Genomic DNA, 21,803 nt, shown 5'->3' with positions numbered 1-21,803 from the left:
CAATTAACTGAATTGGAGAAAATATAATTAAAAAATAATTTCATCTCTTAACTTAAAAAAAACAGAAAGAGATTTTTTTTAGAGAAAAAACAGAGAGATTAACAATTTAATTTGTTTTGTTTCAAATAATTTAGATAATGTTAGTCAATACAATTTTATTTTATTTTATTTTTTTCATTTCCTTTCTTTTTTTGTCGTAGTTTACTCTGCCTGTACGTAAAGTCAGAAAAAGCCACTTAAATACGCTGTTCTTAAACTTAAATTCAGCCACGAGGTAGTTGTCGTTGTCAACAATTACTATTGACGTACAACTAGAAGGAAAAAAAAATACTAAACTAATAATGATATTTTTAGATGCTAAAATAATAATAATTATTATCATTATTTTATAATCTATATAAAGTGTTATAAATGAGAATGTCTATAAAATTCCTATTATGCCCATGCTTAATATGCTGACATGTGGCACTTTTGTTGGTTTTTTGGGTATTTTCGCATGAGGTTTGCATCCTCTGTTGGTTGCTCCACGTGGCTTCTTCTCCGGTCTTTGTTTCCTCACCAAATAAACTTGCTTCCTGTGTTTGTGTCATTTCCTTACCAACTTCTACCTGCTTCCTTCGTTTACTTTCTTTCTTCTTTATTTTTGTGCTTCATCTCTTCCAGCTTCACTTACAGTTTTTGCTGTTTCCTGTTGTGTTTTTTCAGTTGCTGAGGTTTTCCATTTTGTCTTTGCCACACAAGGTTTTGCTTTTGTTTCTTGCTGCTTATGTTTCCCATTTTGTGTTTCGTTGCTGTTGCCATGCATTTTACTCAGAGTGTCATGCATTTTACTCATAGTTTTTCACTTTTTGTTTCTTCCTTTTGATTTCTTCAGGCACACACGAGTTTTTGTTTCATGCATGTTTGGTTGCTAGTGGATTTGTTCCCTAGTGTTGTTCATTTGTTGTTCACAAAGATCGACGTTTTTTGCTCTATTTGTCATTTTCCCTCACACGGGTTTTTGTTTCATGCATGCTTACTGTGCCTTACCAGGAATGTTGTTTCATTTTGGTGATCTGGAACATTGTTTCATTTTGTGCATGTTTGGTTGTTTATGGATTTTTTTTCCTGTTGTTGTTTATTTGTTGTTCACACACATTGACGTTTTTTGCTTTGTTTGTGTGAATTTTGTTAGTTTTTTTTCCTGTTTTTGGCCCTGCTGTTGTTCAGTGTTTGACAGAAGAGTATGCGAGGTAAGCTATAATGACCATGCCTAAAATTTTTTCTGACATTTATGCATGTTTGGTTGTCATTTAGGGGAGCCAAACACGAAGAAGCATTCACAAGGCAAGTTTGTTTCTTTCTGTTTTGTCTTTTTCATGCTTCTTTCTGGTGACTAATTTTTTGCAGCCCTTATTTCTGTGATGTTGTTCAGTGTTTGACAGAAGAATATAGAGGTAAGCTATGATGACCATGCCTGAAATGTTTTCTGATATTTATGCATGTTTGGTTGTTAACTATTTTTTTCCCTCCCTGGCTTGCCTAATGTGTTTTTGTGTATGTGTTGGTTGTCATTTAGACAGGACCAAAGAAATCGCAGAATAGGTAAGGTGTTATTCCCAGGCTTAAAATTTGGCTCAGATTTATGCATGTTTGGTTACTGACCGGTTTTTTGCACTGCTGGTTTGTTTGATGTTATTCAGCATACCTGAAATGTTTTGTGCCTCATAACTACCATATATTGTTCTTTCTTTTTGGTGTTGGTGTTGGTTGTCATTTAGCCAGGACCAAAAAAAGGCACAATCAGCTCAACAAAACTGTTCTTTGTAGTTCAATGATCTTATTTATTGTTTCAATCATGATTGTTGTTTTCCAAAATCAACATTGTGTTAGTTGTTGTTGTCATATTATGTAGTTGTTCTGTGATTTCGGTGTTGTGTTGTTGTTCAAGTTTTGTGCAGCCTAATGGCGCGTATTCCTGACAAGATCAAGACCGTTGATGGATCAAAAGAAACTCTTAAACTTGCTATGAGGATCACTGATCTTTGGTTTGTTGGTGTGGCGAACAAGTCTGAACAAGCTAAGATGGTTATGGTTGACTCCAGTGTATGCTTTCATTTTGTGGGTTTTTTTTTTTCATTTGTCTACCTTTGTACCTATTAGTTATATATTTTGCTCATGCTTAGGGTGATGAAATCCATGTTGTTTGTAAGCAAGACCAGTTAAAGGCTTGGAAAATGGACTTGAAGGAAAATTGTACTTATGTCATGCACAATTTTAGGGTCATCAAGAATGACGGCCAATACAAAGTTTGTGATCATCCATATAAATTAGCGTTTACTGGAGTTACCATAGTTAGGCAGTGTGAATTGGATGGTCTGCCTTTTTAAAAATACAAATTTACAGAATTTAGCAATGTCATTTCTGGCCAGTTCCAACCTAGTCTATTGGTTGGTGAGTCCAGCTAGATTTTCACGACTGATTTTGGAACCAACATTAGGCTTTTTGAAATACCATTTCTTAATTTTCATCCTTTTTTTAGACATCATTGGTGTGGTTGATGAGATTGTCTTTTGCCATGTTTCACCAAAGAGTAGAAGGGTTGTTTTTAAACTAAGTGACTTGAGGTGAATGTCCAATCTGTTCTATACCTTATTTATGTTTGTGCCAGTTTTATTTGCCTGTTTTGTGAAGTTATGTGCATGATTGTATTATGTTGAGACCATCATTTGTTTCCAACAGTGACCAATTTTTGTCTTGCACTATATGGGACGATTATTGCCTTCAATTCTTGGAATACTTAGATGAGCATGAGAGTGAAAGCCCCATTATTGTGTTGTTAACCAATGCGAGAATTAAGGAAGCTCAGGGTATACTGTCGTACAGAGTTTGTTAGTTCTTCTGTTTATCACGTGCCATCTGATGTTTCTGTTTCTGAATGATGCAGGATCCTATCCACCATCAGTTAGCAATTCTTTGAAGGCTTCAAAGTTAGCTAATAATGAACCGGTAGTCCAGATCCAAGAATTCAATCAGAGGTATTTTCCTCATGTCGTACTTAACATATGTTGGCTGTTTTTTTTTCTTGGCTTTGGTATTGATTGTATATGTGTAGGCTTTCAGAATTGGGCATTGAGGTCCGATCGGTGTTGAGAGGTCGTGGCCAAGGGAGCTCTCAACTTTCGGGTTCTACGCAATTATCATCAAAGGAAACATTTATTTCGAAGTCTGAGGCAAAGACCATTTCTGAGATAAACAACATTTGTGAAGTAATTAGCTTATTTATGTTTTGCCTATTTATTCAATCCTTGACCACCTACTGCAAAATGTGATGCCTATGTTATTTTCCCTAGGAATTTGTTTGTGTTACTGTTGGCACAATCACGAAGATTGTTATAGACAATCATTCATGGTGTTATGCAACTTGCATTTAGTGCCACAAGAAAACTGATATATACACAGAACCGTTCACATGTGCATGTGGCAAACATAATGATCGAGCTATGCTTAGGTCATTATAACCCTTTTCCAATTTTTGTTCCCTTAATATATGCATCATTTAAACACTATTATATATGTTTCAGGTGTAGAGTAGAGGTGATGGTGAATCACAAAGACAAAAGCACAAGATTCCTGCTTTGGGATCGTGAATGCAATGAATCGATTGGACAATCAGCTGATGAAGTCAATTGTCTCAAAATAGCAGTAGGTCCTTGCATTATCAAACATGACTTTTGAATGTTGAAATTATGTTTTATTTGTATGTTATCTGCTATCATCACAACTGTTTGATGCAGAAATTGATTATCTTTGTTCAAGGATGGTGATCTCAATTTAAATGCATCGTCTGAAGCACTTGATAAGTTCCTGGGTAATGTGCTTGCCTTTAAAATCAAGGTCCAACCAAAGTATAAAAATTCAGTTGTTCTGAAATGCTCAAGTGACTTAAGTTTCATCAACATTGTGCTCGACATGTTGCCCGATGTTGAGGTCCTGTTTCATGAAGTTTATTTCAGTGATTATTGTCATATCTATATGTTATCCATATTGATGGAAACTTGCTTGTGGGGGCTTCTATGGAGGCTGGATCTTTGAGCTTCAATGGGGTCCTTTAATGGTGATTTTCCACCATGGAGATGCAGCGGAAGAAAAGGAAAAGAGGTGAGAGAAGGCGCCATCCATTAAGGAATAAGCCATGGAAGAAGGAGCTTCACCACCAAGATGAGCCTTGGATAAGAAGCTTGGAGAGGATGCTTCAATGGAGGAAAAGAAAGAGGGAGAGAAAGAGAGAGGGGGGAGCACGAAATTGAAGGAATAAAAGAGGGAGAGAAGTTGAACTTTGAGTTGTGTCTCACAAGACTCTCATTCATCAAAGTTACAACAAGTGTTACACATGTTTCTATTTATAGACTATGTAGCTTCCTTGAGAAGCTTTCTTGAGAAAACTTCCTTGAGAAGCTTCTTTGAGAAAACTTCCTTGAGAAGCTAGAGCTTAGCTACACACACCCCTCTAATAACTAAGCTCACCTCCTTGGGAAGCTTCCTTGAAAAGATTCCTAAAGAAGCTAGAGCTTAGTACACACACCTCTCTAATAGCTAAGCTCACCTCCTTGAGATGAGAAGCTAGAACTTAGCTACACACCCCCTATAATAGCTAAGCTCACCCCTATGACAAATACATGAAAATACAAAAAAAAAGTCCCTACTACAAAGACAACTCAAAATGCCTCGAAATACAAGGTTAAAACCCTATACTACTAGAATGGCCAAAATACAAGGCCTAAATGAAGGAAAAAACCTATTCTAATATTTACAAAGATAAGAGGGCTAATACTTAGCCCATGGGCTCAAAATCTACCCTAAGGCTCATGAGAACCCTAGGGCCTTCCCTTGTATCTCTGGCCCAATCTACTTGGAGTCTTCTATCCAATGCCCTTGCGGGGTAGGATTGCATCATTCCCTCCACCTTGGAAAGGATTTGACCTCAAATCTCGAGGTTCTTCATACTCTGGGCTCCTTCCCTCAACACCTATAAAAAGAACAAAAACATATGTATTAGTGGTGTTTGGTATGTTGAAGTAAGGTAAGGTCTGAAAACCCATTTCCTGGGCATCTTCCCATGAAGGAACATGGTTTCTCACCAACTCAATGAATGGTGCTACAAGTATAGAAAAATATGGGACAAACCTTTTGTAAAAGTTTGTTAAGTCATGGAAGCCCCAAATTTTTCTTATACTTGGTGGAGTGGGCCACTCAGGAATGACCTTTATTCTCTTAGGGTTCATGGGAACCCGTTGATCACTATTTGAAAAATTAAGAAAAGTAACGCAATAAAACATACCTTTTTCTGTATTTTCATATTGATTATTCCTACCAAAAAGTATGACAAACCTAAGGTGTCCCACATGAGTACCTAAGTTTGTATTGAAACTAAAAATAAGAACAAACCTACCTAATGGGTCCCTATGTACACACACCATGAAAATGTTAGGTGTACGAGTGATTTTACAAAAGAGGGTTGCACAACTCAAAACATTCATCATACCACCTATTTTAGGGACTTGGTGCCTAATAATACCTATTTTGGGCACCAACAAAGCACAAGGATTTAAGCTCTTGCGAACCAAACCCCCATCCAACAACTTCTTTACTTGAGGAATAAATTCAAGCCCAAGAGGTGTGGCAATGCTAGCAAGTGTCTTTTTACAAAAGAGAAAATGTGGAGGTTGTCTAAGAGGGAAAGTGATGGAAGCTTGCTTGTGGAGCTTCTATGGAGGCTGAATCTTTGAGCTTCAATGAGGTCCTTTAATGGTGATTTTCCACCATGGAGATGCAGCGGAAGACAAAGGAGAAGAGGTGAGAGGAGGCGCCATCCACTAGGGAATAAGCCATGGAAGAAGGAGCTTCACCACCAAGATGAGCCTTGGATAAGAAGCTTGGAAGGATGCTTCAATGGAGGAAAAGAAAGAGGGAGAGAAAGAGAGAGGGGGGAGCACGAAATTGAAGGAATAAAAGAGGGAGAGAAGTTGAACTTTGAATTGTGTCTCACAAGACTCTCATTCATCAAAGTTACAACAAGTGTTACACATGCTTCTATTTATAGACTAGGTAGCTTCCTTGAGAAGCTTTCTTGAGAAAACTTCCTTGAGAAGCTTCTTTGAGAAAACTTCCTTGAGAAGCTAGAGCTTAGCTACACACACCCCTCTCATAACTAAGCTCACCTCCTTGAGAAGCTTCCTTAAGAAGATTCCTAAAGAAGCTAGAGCTTAGCTACACATACCTCTCTAATAGCTAAGCTCACCTCCTTGAGATGAGAAGCTAGAGCTTAGCTACACACCCCCTATAATAGCTAAGCTCACCCCCATGACAAAAAAAACATGAAAATAACAAATAAAGTCCTTATTACAAAGACAACTCAAAATGCCCCAAAATACAAGGCTAAAACCCTATACTACTAGAATGGCCAAAATACAAGGCCTAGACGAAGGAATAACCTATTCTAATATTTAAAAAGATAAGCGGGCTCATACTTAGCCCATGGGCTCGAAATCTACCCTAAGGCTCATGAGAACCCTAGGGCCTTGCCTTGGATCTCTAGCCCAATCTACTTGGAGTCTTCTAGCCAATGCCCTTGCGGGGTAGGATTGCATCAGAAAGTTTCTTTAATGTTTGTCTTTATTATAAAATGATTTTCTTTCTTAGCTAACCTCTTGGAGGAGACACTTACCTCCTTGCACTTCTCTTTAACCACTAATGGTTGTCCATCTTCTTGGGGGTAGATTTCTTCACTAGATTCTTCCCCTTTTGCTTCTTCACTTTCACTATAGGAAGGTGAAGTAGTAGCCTCATCTTGGCTACTATAAATGTCTTGGCCCCTCATAATCATGGTTTTTGTGGTGGGGCATTGAGAAGTAATGTGTCCTCTTCCAAGACATTTAAAGCACTTTATAGAGCTAGTTTTCTCTTGCATACTAGCCTTAGGGGCTTGCTTTTCTATTGCCTTCCCCTTATCATCTTTGGGCTTAGAAGGTGTCACCCCTAAGATGCCTTGACCTTGGTCTTTCTTTGGATAAGAGTGAGAGCCATAAGATTTTGAAGTAGACTTCTTTTTAAGTTGTTGCTCTACCCTTATTTCCCAATCTAAGTTAGCCTCTACATTGTCCTTCCCATGGAAGTATGAGAGGTTAATGTTAGCCTCTTGAGGCTTTCTTTCCTTTTCTCTTCTATGGGAGTGAGGTCTAAGATGTGACCTATGCCTTCCTTCGTAATAGTCACGAAGTTCTTCACTTAGGCTCTTGCAAGAGTTATGACTACTATAGGAGGCATGTTTTTCTCTTTTCATTTCTTTCATTATTTTTCTTCTTTCTTCCTCTCTTATTTTCTTTCTTTCATCTTGACTTATTTCTTCCACTCTTTTTTTTCCTTTTTCTTTTCTCTCTTGTTTTTCTTTCCATAACTTGAGGGAACTCAACTCATCTAAGATTCTAGATAAAGGGTCTTTATGACTAGTACCCTCGCCATTAACACTAGATGAATGATGACTCATGTTGGTTCCTAAGTTGTGGTTCTTTCTTGTTGGAGGTTTGAAAACAAAAGGTAAAAGAAACTATGGTTGAAACTAGCCAAATAAACACTAAAAGAGGTGTGAAAGATAAGGTAAAAAAAACTAATTGGTAAAATGCAAGCTATCTAGGCGGTTTGACAATGGAAGGTAAAAGAAATAAGCTATGAAAGTAAGCAAGAAATGTAAACTAGGTGAATCCTAAGAGTGTTTGGATGACCACATTCAAGGTTCCCAACAAAACACTCACTATCCTAAGTAAAAATTGCCTAAAATTATTACACACAAATGGAAGTTTGGTAACCTATTGGAGGCTCCCAACACACTTCCAATGAAAGGCCTTTTTGTTACAAAAAACTTGAAAGCAATGAAGGTAAGTAAATTGCAAATTAAAAAATTACAAAACGGTCCTCAATTTTGGTGGTTGTTCTCTCTTTGGTGATTCACTCAATTTGGAGTGCTTCTTAGTCCAATAGCTCTTAAGGTGGTTGGCCCCTTGCTTCTGGACTCAAATTCTTCAAGGGATGGCACCAATCCTCCTTCCAATTCCCTATATGGCAACCCACAAAAAAGGAAACAAAGAGACAAGCAATAACCAAAGACCAAAAAAAATGATGAAAGCTAAACCAATGGAGTTTTAAGAAGACAATTTTTCAAGGATTATTCAACAATTAAAGCAATGAAAAGGACATAGAAGCAAGCTAGGACTCAAAGAGAAACTTAGAATGGCTCTAGAGTAGAGTAAAAAAACTGAAAAAAAAAGACTCAACAAAACTCTAGCTTTGGAACTTGTCTTCACACTACTTTTGAATTGAAATTTCCAATTATAGAATAAATTTTGAGCCAAAACAACAAGCACCCTTCCCTTTCACCTTTTTTTTCTGGATACTGATTTTCCTGCCAACTTGTGCGATTTTTCGTATTTTTTCCTTTTATCCAAATCACTTGTTGCTTTTTATATAACTTTTTTCCAGATGTCTAGAAAATTCAGTAAAAATTTCAGCTCAAAATTCGAAGTGACTAATTCTCAGTAATTTTTACAAGTTTGTATGTCCAAGCTGCCAGCACCAGCGATTTGTTTCTTTAAGCATGGTATATTGATTGCCTTGGGCTTACTTTCAACCTTCCTATGTATGTTGAACTCACTAGGATTGTTTACCACAGTTTTCGGAGTTCAATATTCACTTAGGATCAACATTTAAGCCAGCAATTCAATCACCAAAACTCAAATTCACAATAGACACAATCATAAAGAAACCTAAAAGTTCAAGAAAAGGTTCACAATCAAAGACTCTCTAAGATTTTTGCATGAACATGTTAAGGACTAATTAACATGAAAGATTTGACTCAAATCAAATAATAGGCTAAAAGAATTTCATACACTCATGAACAAATGAGTTAGACAAAGAAACAAGAAAATAAAATTCAGCACAACATAAGAAATCTTATGTGACAAGTTTCATGACTAGACATGACTTCTATGACAAAACTACAATAGGTGAACAAGTCACTCTAGATTTTTGAGGTTTTCTTCTACTTTAATATTTTTGTAAGAATTTTATGGTTTAGGTTTCAGCCAGAAAAAATAACAAGACAAAACTCAAAGGAACCTAAACTCAACACAATTCATGGTTCAAGAACAAGAACAAGAAATTTGAACCATAGAAAATCAAATCTAACTTCTATAGCAAGTTTAATCGGTGGAAACTCTAAAGAATCATGTTAACAACATTTAGAACAAGACATGTGAGGAGATACATGGAGAAAAATGAAGAAACAACAATGGAAGAGAAGTTAAAGAAAAAAAAATTAATGGAGGTTTAAGGAGCACCTACTTGAAGCTCTTGTGCTCTGATTACCACTTGATGGAAACTTGCTTGTGGGGGCTTCTATGGAGGCTGGATCTTTGAGCTTCAATGGGGTCCTTTAATGGTGATTTTCCACCATGGAGATGCAGCGGAAGAAAAGGAAAAGAGGTGAGAGAAGGCGCCATCCATTAAGGAATAAGCCATGGAAGAAGGAGCTTCACCACCAAGATGAGCCTTGGATAAGAAGCTTGGAGAGGATGCTTCAATGGAGGAAAAGAAAGAGGGAGAGAAAGAGAGAGGGGGGAGCACGAAATTGAAGGAATAAAAGAGGGAGAGAAGTTGAACTTTGAGTTGTGTCTCACAAGACTCTCATTCATCAAAGTTACAACAAGTGTTACACATGTTTCTATTTATAGACTATGTAGCTTCCTTGAGAAGCTTTCTTGAGAAAACTTCCTTGAGAAGCTTCTTTGAGAAAACTTCCTTGAGAAGCTAGAGCTTAGCTACACACACCCCTCTAATAACTAAGCTCACCTCCTTGGGAAGCTTCCTTGAAAAGATTCCTAAAGAAGCTAGAGCTTAGTACACACACCTCTCTAATAGCTAAGCTCACCTCCTTGAGATGAGAAGCTAGAACTTAGCTACACACCCCCTATAATAGCTAAGCTCACCCCTATGACAAATACATGAAAATACAAAAAAAAAGTCCCTACTACAAAGACAACTCAAAATGCCTCGAAATACAAGGTTAAAACCCTATACTACTAGAATGGCCAAAATACAAGGCCTAAATGAAGGAAAAAACCTATTCTAATATTTACAAAGATAAGAGGGCTAATACTTAGCCCATGGGCTCAAAATCTACCCTAAGGCTCATGAGAACCCTAGGGCCTTCCCTTGTATCTCTGGCCCAATCTACTTGGAGTCTTCTATCCAATGCCCTTGCGGGGTAGGATTGCATCATTCCCTCCACCTTGGAAAGGATTTGACCTCAAATCTCGAGGTTCTTCATACTCTGGGCTCCTTCCCTCAACACCTATAAAAAGAACAAAAACATATGTATTAGTGGTGTTTGGTATGTTGAAGTAAGGTAAGGTCTGAAAACCCATTTCCTGGGCATCTTCCCATGAAGGAACATGGTTTCTCACCAACTCAATGAATGGTGCTACAAGTATAGAAAAATATGGGACAAACCTTTTGTAAAAGTTTGTTAAGTCATGGAAGCCCCAAATTTTTCTTATACTTGGTGGAGTGGGCCACTCAGGAATGACCTTTATTCTCTTAGGGTTCATGGGAACCCGTTGATCACTATTTGAAAAATTAAGAAAAGTAACGCAATAAAACATACCTTTTTCTGTATTTTCATATTGATTATTCCTACCAAAAAGTATGACAAACCTAAGGTGTCCCACATGAGTACCTAAGTTTGTATTGAAACTAAAAATAAGAACAAACCTACCTAATGGGTCCCTATGTACACACACCATGAAAATGTTAGGTGTACGAGTGATTTTACAAAAGAGGGTTGCACAACTCAAAACATTCATCATACCACCTATTTTAGGGACTTGGTGCCTAATAATACCTATTTTGGGCACCAACAAAGCACAAGGATTTAAGCTCTTGCGAACCAAACCCCCATCCAACAACTTCTTTACTTGAGGAATAAATTCAAGCCCAAGAGGTGTGGCAATGCTAGCAAGTGTCTTTTTACAAAAGAGAAAATGTGGAGGTTGTCTAAGAGGGAAAGTGATGGAAGCTTGCTTGTGGAGCTTCTATGGAGGCTGAATCTTTGAGCTTCAATGAGGTCCTTTAATGGTGATTTTCCACCATGGAGATGCAGCGGAAGACAAAGGAGAAGAGGTGAGAGGAGGCGCCATCCACTAGGGAATAAGCCATGGAAGAAGGAGCTTCACCACCAAGATGAGCCTTGGATAAGAAGCTTGGAAGGATGCTTCAATGGAGGAAAAGAAAGAGGGAGAGAAAGAGAGAGGGGGGAGCACGAAATTGAAGGAATAAAAGAGGGAGAGAAGTTGAACTTTGAATTGTGTCTCACAAGACTCTCATTCATCAAAGTTACAACAAGTGTTACACATGCTTCTATTTATAGACTAGGTAGCTTCCTTGAGAAGCTTTCTTGAGAAAACTTCCTTGAGAAGCTTCTTTGAGAAAACTTCCTTGAGAAGCTAGAGCTTAGCTACACACACCCCTCTCATAACTAAGCTCACCTCCTTGAGAAGCTTCCTTAAGAAGATTCCTAAAGAAGCTAGAGCTTAGCTACACATACCTCTCTAATAGCTAAGCTCACCTCCTTGAGATGAGAAGCTAGAGCTTAGCTACACACCCCCTATAATAGCTAAGCTCACCCCCATGACAAAAAAAACATGAAAATAACAAATAAAGTCCTTATTACAAAGACAACTCAAAATGCCCCAAAATACAAGGCTAAAACCCTATACTACTAGAATGGCCAAAATACAAGGCCTAGACGAAGGAATAACCTATTCTAATATTTAAAAAGATAAGCGGGCTCATACTTAGCCCATGGGCTCGAAATCTACCCTAAGGCTCATGAGAACCCTAGGGCCTTGCCTTGGATCTCTAGCCCAATCTACTTGGAGTCTTCTAGCCAATGCCCTTGCGGGGTAGGATTGCATCAGAAAGTTTCTTTAATGTTTGTCTTTATTATAAAATGATTTTCTTTCTTAGCTAACCTCTTGGAGGAGACACTTACCTCCTTGCACTTCTCTTTAACCACTAATGGTTGTCCATCTTCTTGGGGGTAGATTTCTTCACTAGATTCTTCCCCTTTTGCTTCTTCACTTTCACTATAGGAAGGTGAAGTAGTAGCCTCATCTTGGCTACTATAAATGTCTTGGCCCCTCATAATCATGGTTTTTGTGGTGGGGCATTGAGAAGTAATGTGTCCTCTTCCAAGACATTTAAAGCACTTTATAGAGCTAGTTTTCTCTTGCATACTAGCCTTAGGGGCTTGCTTTTCTATTGCCTTCCCCTTATCATCTTTGGGCTTAGAAGGTGTCACCCCTAAGATGCCTTGACCTTGGTCTTTCTTTGGATAAGAGTGAGAGCCATAAGATTTTGAAGTAGACTTCTTTTTAAGTTGTTGCTCTACCCTTATTTCCCAATCTAAGTTAGCCTCTACATTGTCCTTCCCATGGAAGTATGAGAGGTTAATGTTAGCCTCTTGAGGCTTTCTTTCCTTTTCTCTTCTATGGGAGTGAGGTCTAAGATGTGACCTATGCCTTCCTTCGTAATAGTCACGAAGTTCTTCACTTAGGCTCTTGCAAGAGTTATGACTACTATAGGAGGCATGTTTTTCTCTTTTCATTTCTTTCATTATTTTTCTTCTTTCTTCCTCTCTTATTTTCTTTCTTTCATCTTGACTTATTTCTTCCACTCTTTTTTTTCCTTTTTCTTTTCTCTCTTGTTTTTCTTTCCATAACTTGAGGGAACTCAACTCATCTAAGATTCTAGATAAAGGGTCTTTATGACTAGTACCCTCGCCATTAACACTAGATGAATGATGACTCATGTTGGTTCCTAAGTTGTGGTTCTTTCTTGTTGGAGGTTTGAAAACAAAAGGTAAAAGAAACTATGGTTGAAACTAGCCAAATAAACACTAAAAGAGGTGTGAAAGATAAGGTAAAAAAAACTAATTGGTAAAATGCAAGCTATCTAGGCGGTTTGACAATGGAAGGTAAAAGAAATAAGCTATGAAAGTAAGCAAGAAATGTAAACTAGGTGAATCCTAAGAGTGTTTGGATGACCACATTCAAGGTTCCCAACAAAACACTCACTATCCTAAGTAAAAATTGCCTAAAATTATTACACACAAATGGAAGTTTGGTAACCTATTGGAGGCTCCCAACACACTTCCAATGAAAGGCCTTTTTGTTACAAAAACTTGAAAGCAATGAAGGTAAGTAAATTGCAAATTAAAAAATTACAAAACGGTCCTCAATTTTGGTGGTTGTTCTCTCTTTGGTGATTCACTCAATTTGGAGTGCTTCTTAGTCCAATAGCTCTTAAGGTGGTTGGCCCCTTGCTTCTGGACTCAAATTCTTCAAGGGATGGCACCAATCCTCCTTCCAATTCCCTATATGGCAACCCACAAAAAAGGAAACAAAGAGACAAGCAATAACCAAAGACCAAAAAAAATGATGAAAGCTAAACCAATGGAGTTTTAAGAAGACAATTTTTCAAGGATTATTCAACAATTAAAGCAATGAAAAGGACATAGAAGCAAGCTAGGACTCAAAGAGAAACTTAGAATGGCTCTAGAGTAGAGTAAAAAAACTGAAAAAAAAAGACTCAACAAAACTCTAGCTTTGGAACTTGTCTTCACACTACTTTTGAATTGAAATTTCCAATTATAGAATAAATTTTGAGCCAAAACAACAAGCACCCTTCCCTTTCACCTTTTTTTTCTGGATACTGATTTTCCTGCCAACTTGTGCGATTTTTCGTATTTTTTCCTTTTATCCAAATCACTTGTTGCTTTTTATATAACTTTTTTCCAGATGTCTAGAAAATTCAGTAAAAATTTCAGCTCAAAATTCGAAGTGACTAATTCTCAGTAATTTTTACAAGTTTGTATGTCCAAGCTGCCAGCACCAGCGATTTGTTTCTTTAAGCATGGTATATTGATTGCCTTGGGCTTACTTTCAACCTTCCTATGTATGTTGAACTCACTAGGATTGTTTACCACAGTTTTCGGAGTTCAATATTCACTTAGGATCAACATTTAAGCCAGCAATTCAATCACCAAAACTCAAATTCACAATAGACACAATCATAAAGAAACCTAAAAGTTCAAGAAAAGGTTCACAATCAAAGACTCTCTAAGATTTTTGCATGAACATGTTAAGGACTAATTAACATGAAAGATTTGACTCAAATCAAATAATAGGCTAAAAGAATTTCATACACTCATGAACAAATGAGTTAGACAAAGAAACAAGAAAATAAAATTCAGCACAACATAAGAAATCTTATGTGACAAGTTTCATGACTAGACATGACTTCTATGACAAAACTACAATAGGTGAACAAGTCACTCTAGATTTTTGAGGTTTTCTTCTACTTTAATATTTTTGTAAGAATTTTATGGTTTAGGTTTCAGCCAGAAAAAATAACAAGACAAAACTCAAAGGAACCTAAACTCAACACAATTCATGGTTCAAGAACAAGAACAAGAAATTTGAACCATAGAAAATCAAATCTAACTTCTATAGCAAGTTTAATCGGTGGAAACTCTAAAGAATCATGTTAACAACATTTAGAACAAGACATGTGAGGAGATACATGGAGAAAAATGAAGAAACAACAATGGAAGAGAAGTTAAAGAAAAAAAAATTAATGGAGGTTTAAGGAGCACCTACTTGAAGCTCTTGTGCTCTGATTACCACTTGATGGAAACTTGCTTGTGGGGGCTTCTATGGAGGCTGGATCTTTGAGCTTCAATGGGGTCCTTTAATGGTGATTTTCCACCATGGAGATGCAGCGGAAGAAAAGGAAAAGAGGTGAGAGAAGGCGCCATCCATTAAGGAATAAGCCATGGAAGAAGGAGCTTCACCACCAAGATGAGCCTTGGATAAGAAGCTTGGAGAGGATGCTTCAATGGAGGAAAAGAAAGAGGGAGAGAAAGAGAGAGGGGGGAGCACGAAATTGAAGGAATAAAAGAGGGAGAGAAGTTGAACTTTGAGTTGTGTCTCACAAGACTCTCATTCATCAAAGTTACAACAAGTGTTACACATGTTTCTATTTATAGACTATGTAGCTTCCTTGAGAAGCTTTCTTGAGAAAACTTCCTTGAGAAGCTTCTTTGAGAAAACTTCCTTGAGAAGCTAGAGCTTAGCTACACACACCCCTCTAATAACTAAGCTCACCTCCTTGGGAAGCTTCCTTGAAAAGATTCCTAAAGAAGCTAGAGCTTAGTACACACACCTCTCTAATAGCTAAGCTCACCTCCTTGAGATGAGAAGCTAGAACTTAGCTACACACCCCCTATAATAGCTAAGCTCACCCCTATGACAAATACATGAAAATACAAAAAAAAAGTCCCTACTACAAAGACAACTCAAAATGCCTCGAAATACAAGGTTAAAACCCTATACTACTAGAATGGCCAAAATACAAGGCCTAAATGAAGGAAAAAACCTATTCTAATATTTACAAAGATAAGAGGGCTAATACTTAGCCCATGGGCTCAAAATCTACCCTAAGGCTCATGAGAACCCTAGGGCCTTCCCTTGTATCTCTGGCCCAATCTACTTGGAGTCTTCTATCCAATGCCCTTGCGGGGTAGGATTGCATCATTCCCTCCACCTTGGAAAGGATTTGACCTCAAATCTCGAGGTTCTTCATACTCTGGGCTCCTTCCCTCAACACCTATAAAAAGAACAAAAACATATGTATTAGTGGTGTTTGGTATGTTGAAGTAAGGTAAGGTCTGAAAACCCATTTCCTGGGCATCTTCCCATGAAGGAACATGGTTTCTCACCAACTCAATGAATGGTGCTACAAGTATAAAAAAATATGGGACAAACCTTTTGTAAAAGTTTGTTAAGTCATGGAAGCCCCAAATTTTTCTTATACTTGGTGGAGTGGGCCACTCAGGAATGACCTTTATTCTCTTAGGGTTCATGGGAACCCGTTGATCACTATTTGAAAAATTAAGAAAAGTAACGCAATAAAACATACCTTTTTCTGTATTTTCATATTGATTATTCCTACCAAAAAGTATGACAAACCTAAGGTGTCCCACATGAGTACCTAAGTTTGTATTGAAACTAAAAATAAGAACAAACCTACCTAATGGGTCCCTATGTACACACACCATGAAAATGTTAGGTGTACGAGTGATTTTACAAAAGAGGGTTGCACAACTCAAAACATTCATCATACCACCTATTTTAGGGACTTGGTGCCTAATAATACCTATTTTGGGCACCAACAAAGCACAAGGATTTAAGCTCTTGCGAACCAAACCCCCATCCAACAACTTCTTTACTTGAGGAATAAATTCAAGCCCAAGAGGTGTGGCAATGCTAGCAAGTGTCTTTTTACAAAAGAGAAAATGTGGAGGTTGTCTAAGAGGGAAAGTGATGGAAGCTTGCTTGTGGAGCTTCTATGGAGGCTGAATCTTTGAGCTTCAATGAGGTCCTTTAATGGTGATTTTCCACCATGGAGATGCAGCGGAAGACAAAGGAGAAGAGGTGAGAGGAGGCGCCATCCACTAGGGAATAAGCCATGGAAGAAGGAGCTTCACCACCAAGATGAGCCTTGGATAAGAAGCTTGGAAGGATGCTTCAATGGAGGAAAAGAAAGAGGGAGAGAAAGAGAGAGGGGGGAGCACGAAATTGAAGGAATAAAAGAGGGAGAGAAGTTGAACTTTGAATTGTGTCTCACAAGACTCTCATTCATCAAAGTTACAACAAGTGTTACACATGCTTCTATTTATAGACTAGGTAGCTTCCTTGAGAAGCTTTCTTGAGAAAACTTCCTTGAGAAGCTTCTTTGAGAAAACTTCCTTGAGAAGCTAGAGCTTAGCTACACACACCCCTCTCATAACTAAGCTCACCTCCTTGAGAAGCTTCCTTAAGAAGATTCCTAAAGAAGCTAGAGCTTAGCTACACATACCTCTCTAATAGCTAAGCTCACCTCCTTGAGATGAGAAGCTAGAGCTTAGCTACACACCCCCTATAATAGCTAAGCTCACCCCCATGACAAAAAAAACATGAAAATAACAAATAAAGTCCTTATTACAAAGACAACTCAAAATGCCCCAAAATACAAGGCTAAAACCCTATACTACTAGAATGGCCAAAATACAAGGCCTAGACGAAGGAATAACCTATTCTAATATTTAAAAAGATAAGCGGGCTCATACTTAGCCCATGGGCTCGAAATCTACCCTAAGGCTCATGAGAACCCTAGGGCCTTGCCTTGGATCTCTAGCCCAATCTACTTGGAGTCTTCTAGCCAATGCCCTTGCGGGGTAGGATTGCATCAGAAAGTTTCTTTAATGTTTGTCTTTATTATAAAATGATTTTCTTTCTTAGCTAACCTCTTGGAGGAGACACTTACCTCCTTGCACTTCTCTTTAACCACTAATGGTTGTCCATCTTCTTGGGGGTAGATTTCTTCACTAGATTCTTCCCCTTTTGCTTCTTCACTTTCACTATAGGAAGGTGAAGTAGTAGCCTCATCTTGGCTACTATAAATGTCTTGGCCCCTCATAATCATGGTTTTTGTGGTGGGGCATTGAGAAGTAATGTGTCCTCTTCCAAGACATTTAAAGCACTTTATAGAGCTAGTTTTCTCTTGCATACTAGCCTTAGGGGCTTGCTTTTCTATTGCCTTCCCCTTATCATCTTTGGGCTTAGAAGGTGTCACCCCTAAGATGCCTTGACCTTGGTCTTTCTTTGGATAAGAGTGAGAGCCATAAGATTTTGAAGTAGACTTCTTTTTAAGTTGTTGCTCTACCCTTATTTCCCAATCTAAGTTAGCCTCTACATTGTCCTTCCCATGGAAGTATGAGAGGTTAATGTTAGCCTCTTGAGGCTTTCTTTCCTTTTCTCTTCTATGGGAGTGAGGTCTAAGATGTGACCTATGCCTTCCTTCGTAATAGTCACGAAGTTCTTCACTTAGGCTCTTGCAAGAGTTATGACTACTATAGGAGGCATGTTTTTCTCTTTTCATTTCTTTCATTATTTTTCTTCTTTCTTCCTCTCTTATTTTCTTTCTTTCATCTTGACTTATTTCTTCCACTCTTTTTTTTCCTTTTTCTTTTCTCTCTTGTTTTTCTTTCCATAACTTGAGGGAACTCAACTCATCTAAGATTCTAGATAAAGGGTCTTTATGACTAGTACCCTCGCCATTAACACTAGATGAATGATGACTCATGTTGGTTCCTAAGTTGTGGTTCTTTCTTGTTGGAGGTTTGAAAACAAAAGGTAAAAGAAACTATGGTTGAAACTAGCCAAATAAACACTAAAAGAGGTGTGAAAGATAAGGTAAAAAAAACTAATTGGTAAAATGCAAGCTATCTAGGCGGTTTGACAATGGAAGGTAAAAGAAATAAGCTATGAAAGTAAGCAAGAAATGTAAACTAGGTGAATCCTAAGAGTGTTTGGATGACCACATTCAAGGTTCCCAACAAAACACTCACTATCCTAAGTAAAAATTGCCTAAAATTATTACACACAAATGGAAGTTTGGTAACCTATTGGAGGCTCCCAACACACTTCCAATGAAAGGCCTTTTTGTTACAAAAACTTGAAAGCAATGAAGGTAAGTAAATTGCAAATTAAAAAATTACAAAACGGTCCTCAATTTTGGTGGTTGTTCTCTCTTTGGTGATTCACTCAATTTGGAGTGCTTCTTAGTCCAATAGCTCTTAAGGTGGTTGGCCCCTTGCTTCTGGACTCAAATTCTTCAAGGGATGGCACCAATCCTCCTTCCAATTCCCTATATGGCAACCCACAAAAAAGGAAACAAAGAGACAAGCAATAACCAAAGACCAAAAAAAATGATGAAAGCTAAACCAATGGAGTTTTAAGAAGACAATTTTTCAAGGATTATTCAACAATTAAAGCAATGAAAAGGACATAGAAGCAAGCTAGGACTCAAAGAGAAACTTAGAATGGCTCTAGAGTAGAGTAAAAAAACTGAAAAAAAAAGACTCAACAAAACTCTAGCTTTGGAACTTGTCTTCACACTACTTTTGAATTGAAATTTCCAATTATAGAATAAATTTTGAGCCAAAACAACAAGCACCCTTCCCTTTCACCTTTTTTTTCTGGATACTGATTTTCCTGCCAACTTGTGCGATTTTTCGTATTTTTTCCTTTTATCCAAATCACTTGTTGCTTTTTATATAACTTTTTTCCAGATGTCTAGAAAATTCAGTAAAAATTTCAGCTCAAAATTCGAAGTGACTAATTCTCAGTAATTTTTACAAGTTTGTATGTCCAAGCTGCCAGCACCAGCGATTTGTTTCTTTAAGCATGGTATATTGATTGCCTTGGGCTTACTTTCAACCTTCCTATGTATGTTGAACTCACTAGGATTGTTTACCACAGTTTTCGGAGTTCAATATTCACTTAGGATCAACATTTAAGCCAGCAATTCAATCACCAAAACTCAAATTCACAATAGACACAATCATAAAGAAACCTAAAAGTTCAAGAAAAGGTTCACAATCAAAGACTCTCTAAGATTTTTGCATGAACATGTTAAGGACTAATTAACATGAAAGATTTGACTCAAATCAAATAATAGGCTAAAAGAATTTCATACACTCATGAACAAATGAGTTAGACAAAGAAACAAGAAAATAAAATTCAGCACAACATAAGAAATCTTATGTGACAAGTTTCATGACTAGACATGACTTCTATGACAAAACTACAATAGGTGAACAAGTCACTCTAGATTTTTGAGGTTTTCTTCTACTTTAATATTTTTGTAAGAATTTTATGGTTTAGGTTTCAGCCAGAAAAAATAACAAGACAAAACTCAAAGGAACCTAAACTCAACACAATTCATGGTTCAAGAACAAGAACAAGAAATTTGAACCATAGAAAATCAAATCTAACTTCTATAGCAAGTTTAATCGGTGGAAACTCTAAAGAATCATGTTAACAACATTTAGAACAAGACATGTGAGGAGATACATGGAGAAAAATGAAGAAACAACAATGGAAGAGAAGTTAAAGAAAAAAAAATTAATGGAGGTTTAAGGAGCACCTACTTGAAGCTCTTGTGCTCTGATTACCACTTGATGGAAACTTGCTTGTGGGGGCTTCTATGGAGGCTGGATCTTTGAGCTTCAATGAGGTCCTTTAATGGTGATTTTCCATCATGGAGATGCAGCGGAAGACAAAGGAAAAGAGGTGAGAGGAGGCGCCATCCATTAAGGAATAAGCCATGGAAGAAGGAGCTTCACCACCAAGATGAGCCTTGGATAAGAAGCTTGGAGAGGATGCTTCAATGGAGGAAAAGAAAGAGGGAGAGAAAGAGAGAGGGGGGAGCACGAAATTGAAGGAATAAAAGAGGGAGAGAAGTTGAACTTTGAGTTGTGTCTCACAAGACTCTCATTCATCAAAGTTACAACAAGTGTTACACATGTTTCTATTTATAGACTATGTAGCTTCCTTGAGAAGCTTTCTTGAGAAAACTTCCTTGAGAAGCTTCTTTGAGAAAACTTCCTTGAGAAGCTAGAGCTTAGCTACACACACCCCTCTAATAACTAAGCTCACCTCCTTGGGAAGCTTCCTTGAAAAGATTCCTAAAGAAGCTAGAGCTTAGTACACACACCTCTCTAATAGCTAAGCTTACCTCCTTGAGATGAGAAGCTAGAACTTAGCTACACACCCCCTATAATAGCTAAGCTCACCCCTATGACAAAATACATGAAAATACAAAAAAAAGTCCCTACTACAAAGACAACTCAAAATGCCTCGAAATACAAGGTTAAAACCCTATACTACTAGAATGGCCAAAATACAAGGCCTAAACGAAGGAAAAAACCTATTCTAATATTTACAAAGATAAGAGGGCTAATACTTAGCCCATGGGCTCAAAATCTACCCTTAGGCTCATGAGAACCCTAGGGCCTTCCCTTGTATCTCTGGCCCAATCTACTTGGAGTCTTCTATCCAATGCCCTTGCGGGGTAGGATTGCATCACATATGCTCATTTGTTTTGCATGGATTATGTTGGTGTTAATGAATGTCTCATGCAGGCATGTTCAAAGATCAATGTTACAATGCTTGACTCCAATAATCCTGCCCAACATGAATCCGTGAGTTAAAAAAATGTGTCTCGGTTTGCAGGGACATCTTTGTTTTCTGTATCTCATTTTAAAACTGGACCAGCTTCAACTTTGAAATAAGCTTATTGTTGTTGTTTATTGTATGCAGCAATCCATTTCTATTACAGCAGATCATGATCCAGTTATTGGACTTCCCTTAACACCAACAAAGCGAAAACCATATGATGAATGTGATGAAGCAAGAAGCTCCCAGATTTCACATGCCCAACTATCGTCTAACAAATTAGGAAAACACGAGCAACTTGGATAGATTTGGTTGCTTAGAAGTAGTTCATACTTCTTTTTATTTTGGTTGTTATTTGGAAGTTGTAATTGAAGTATCCTCTTTGGCTTATTTTGCTGTGTATCCATGTCAAACATTAGGTTAATATTGCCATATGTTATGGCTATCTGACATTTTGTTAAATTTTTTTTAACAATGTTACCATATGTTATGCCTATATGACATCAGTCTAAACTTTTCCAGAGAATTACAATTAACTTCATATGCAAATATTGTAAAACTGTTTTTTATTATTAATTATTAAATAAAAAACGACCTTACCTCAACTGTTGGAGTATATTTTAAAATTGTTGTTTGTTCCCTGGTAACCAA

At 37.5% G+C, this 21,803-nt stretch overlaps 1 protein-coding gene across 1 annotated transcript; it reads left to right on the top strand.

Moving 5' to 3' along the window:
• The first annotated feature begins 1,944 nt into the window (after positions 1 to 1,944).
• On the top strand, positions 1,945 to 21,458 carry LOC114383849. The gene is made up of 8 exons (XM_028343573.1): positions 1,945 to 2,085; positions 2,166 to 2,355; positions 2,522 to 2,606; positions 2,722 to 2,849; positions 2,927 to 3,017; positions 3,095 to 3,248; positions 21,119 to 21,178; positions 21,297 to 21,458. Exons 1-8 carry the CDS (start codon positions 1,945 to 1,947, stop codon positions 21,456 to 21,458), a joined length of 1,011 nt encoding a protein of 336 aa, XP_028199374.1.
• Positions 21,459 to 21,803: the final 345 nt, after the last annotated feature.

The sequence above is a fragment of the Glycine soja genome, chromosome 14 (genome assembly GCF_004193775.1).
Source record: "Glycine soja cultivar W05 chromosome 14, ASM419377v2, whole genome shotgun sequence".
NCBI lineage: Eukaryota > Viridiplantae > Streptophyta > Magnoliopsida > Fabales > Fabaceae > Glycine > Glycine soja.
This window is presented reverse-complemented; position numbering and strand designations above follow the sequence as displayed.

Excerpts from the sequence above, each read along its gene's own strand:
- LOC114383849 (XM_028343573.1), top strand. The coding sequence starts at position 1,945 with ATGGCGCGTATTCCTGACAAGATCAAGACCGTTGATGGATCAAAAGAA. Across the intron at positions 3,249-21,118 it reads AGATAAACAACATTTGTGAA|GCATGTTCAAAGATCAATGT; the intron begins GTAATTAGCTTA and ends TGTCTCATGCAG. Across the intron at positions 21,179-21,296 it reads ATCCTGCCCAACATGAATCC|CAATCCATTTCTATTACAGC; the intron begins GTGAGTTAAAAA and ends TATTGTATGCAG.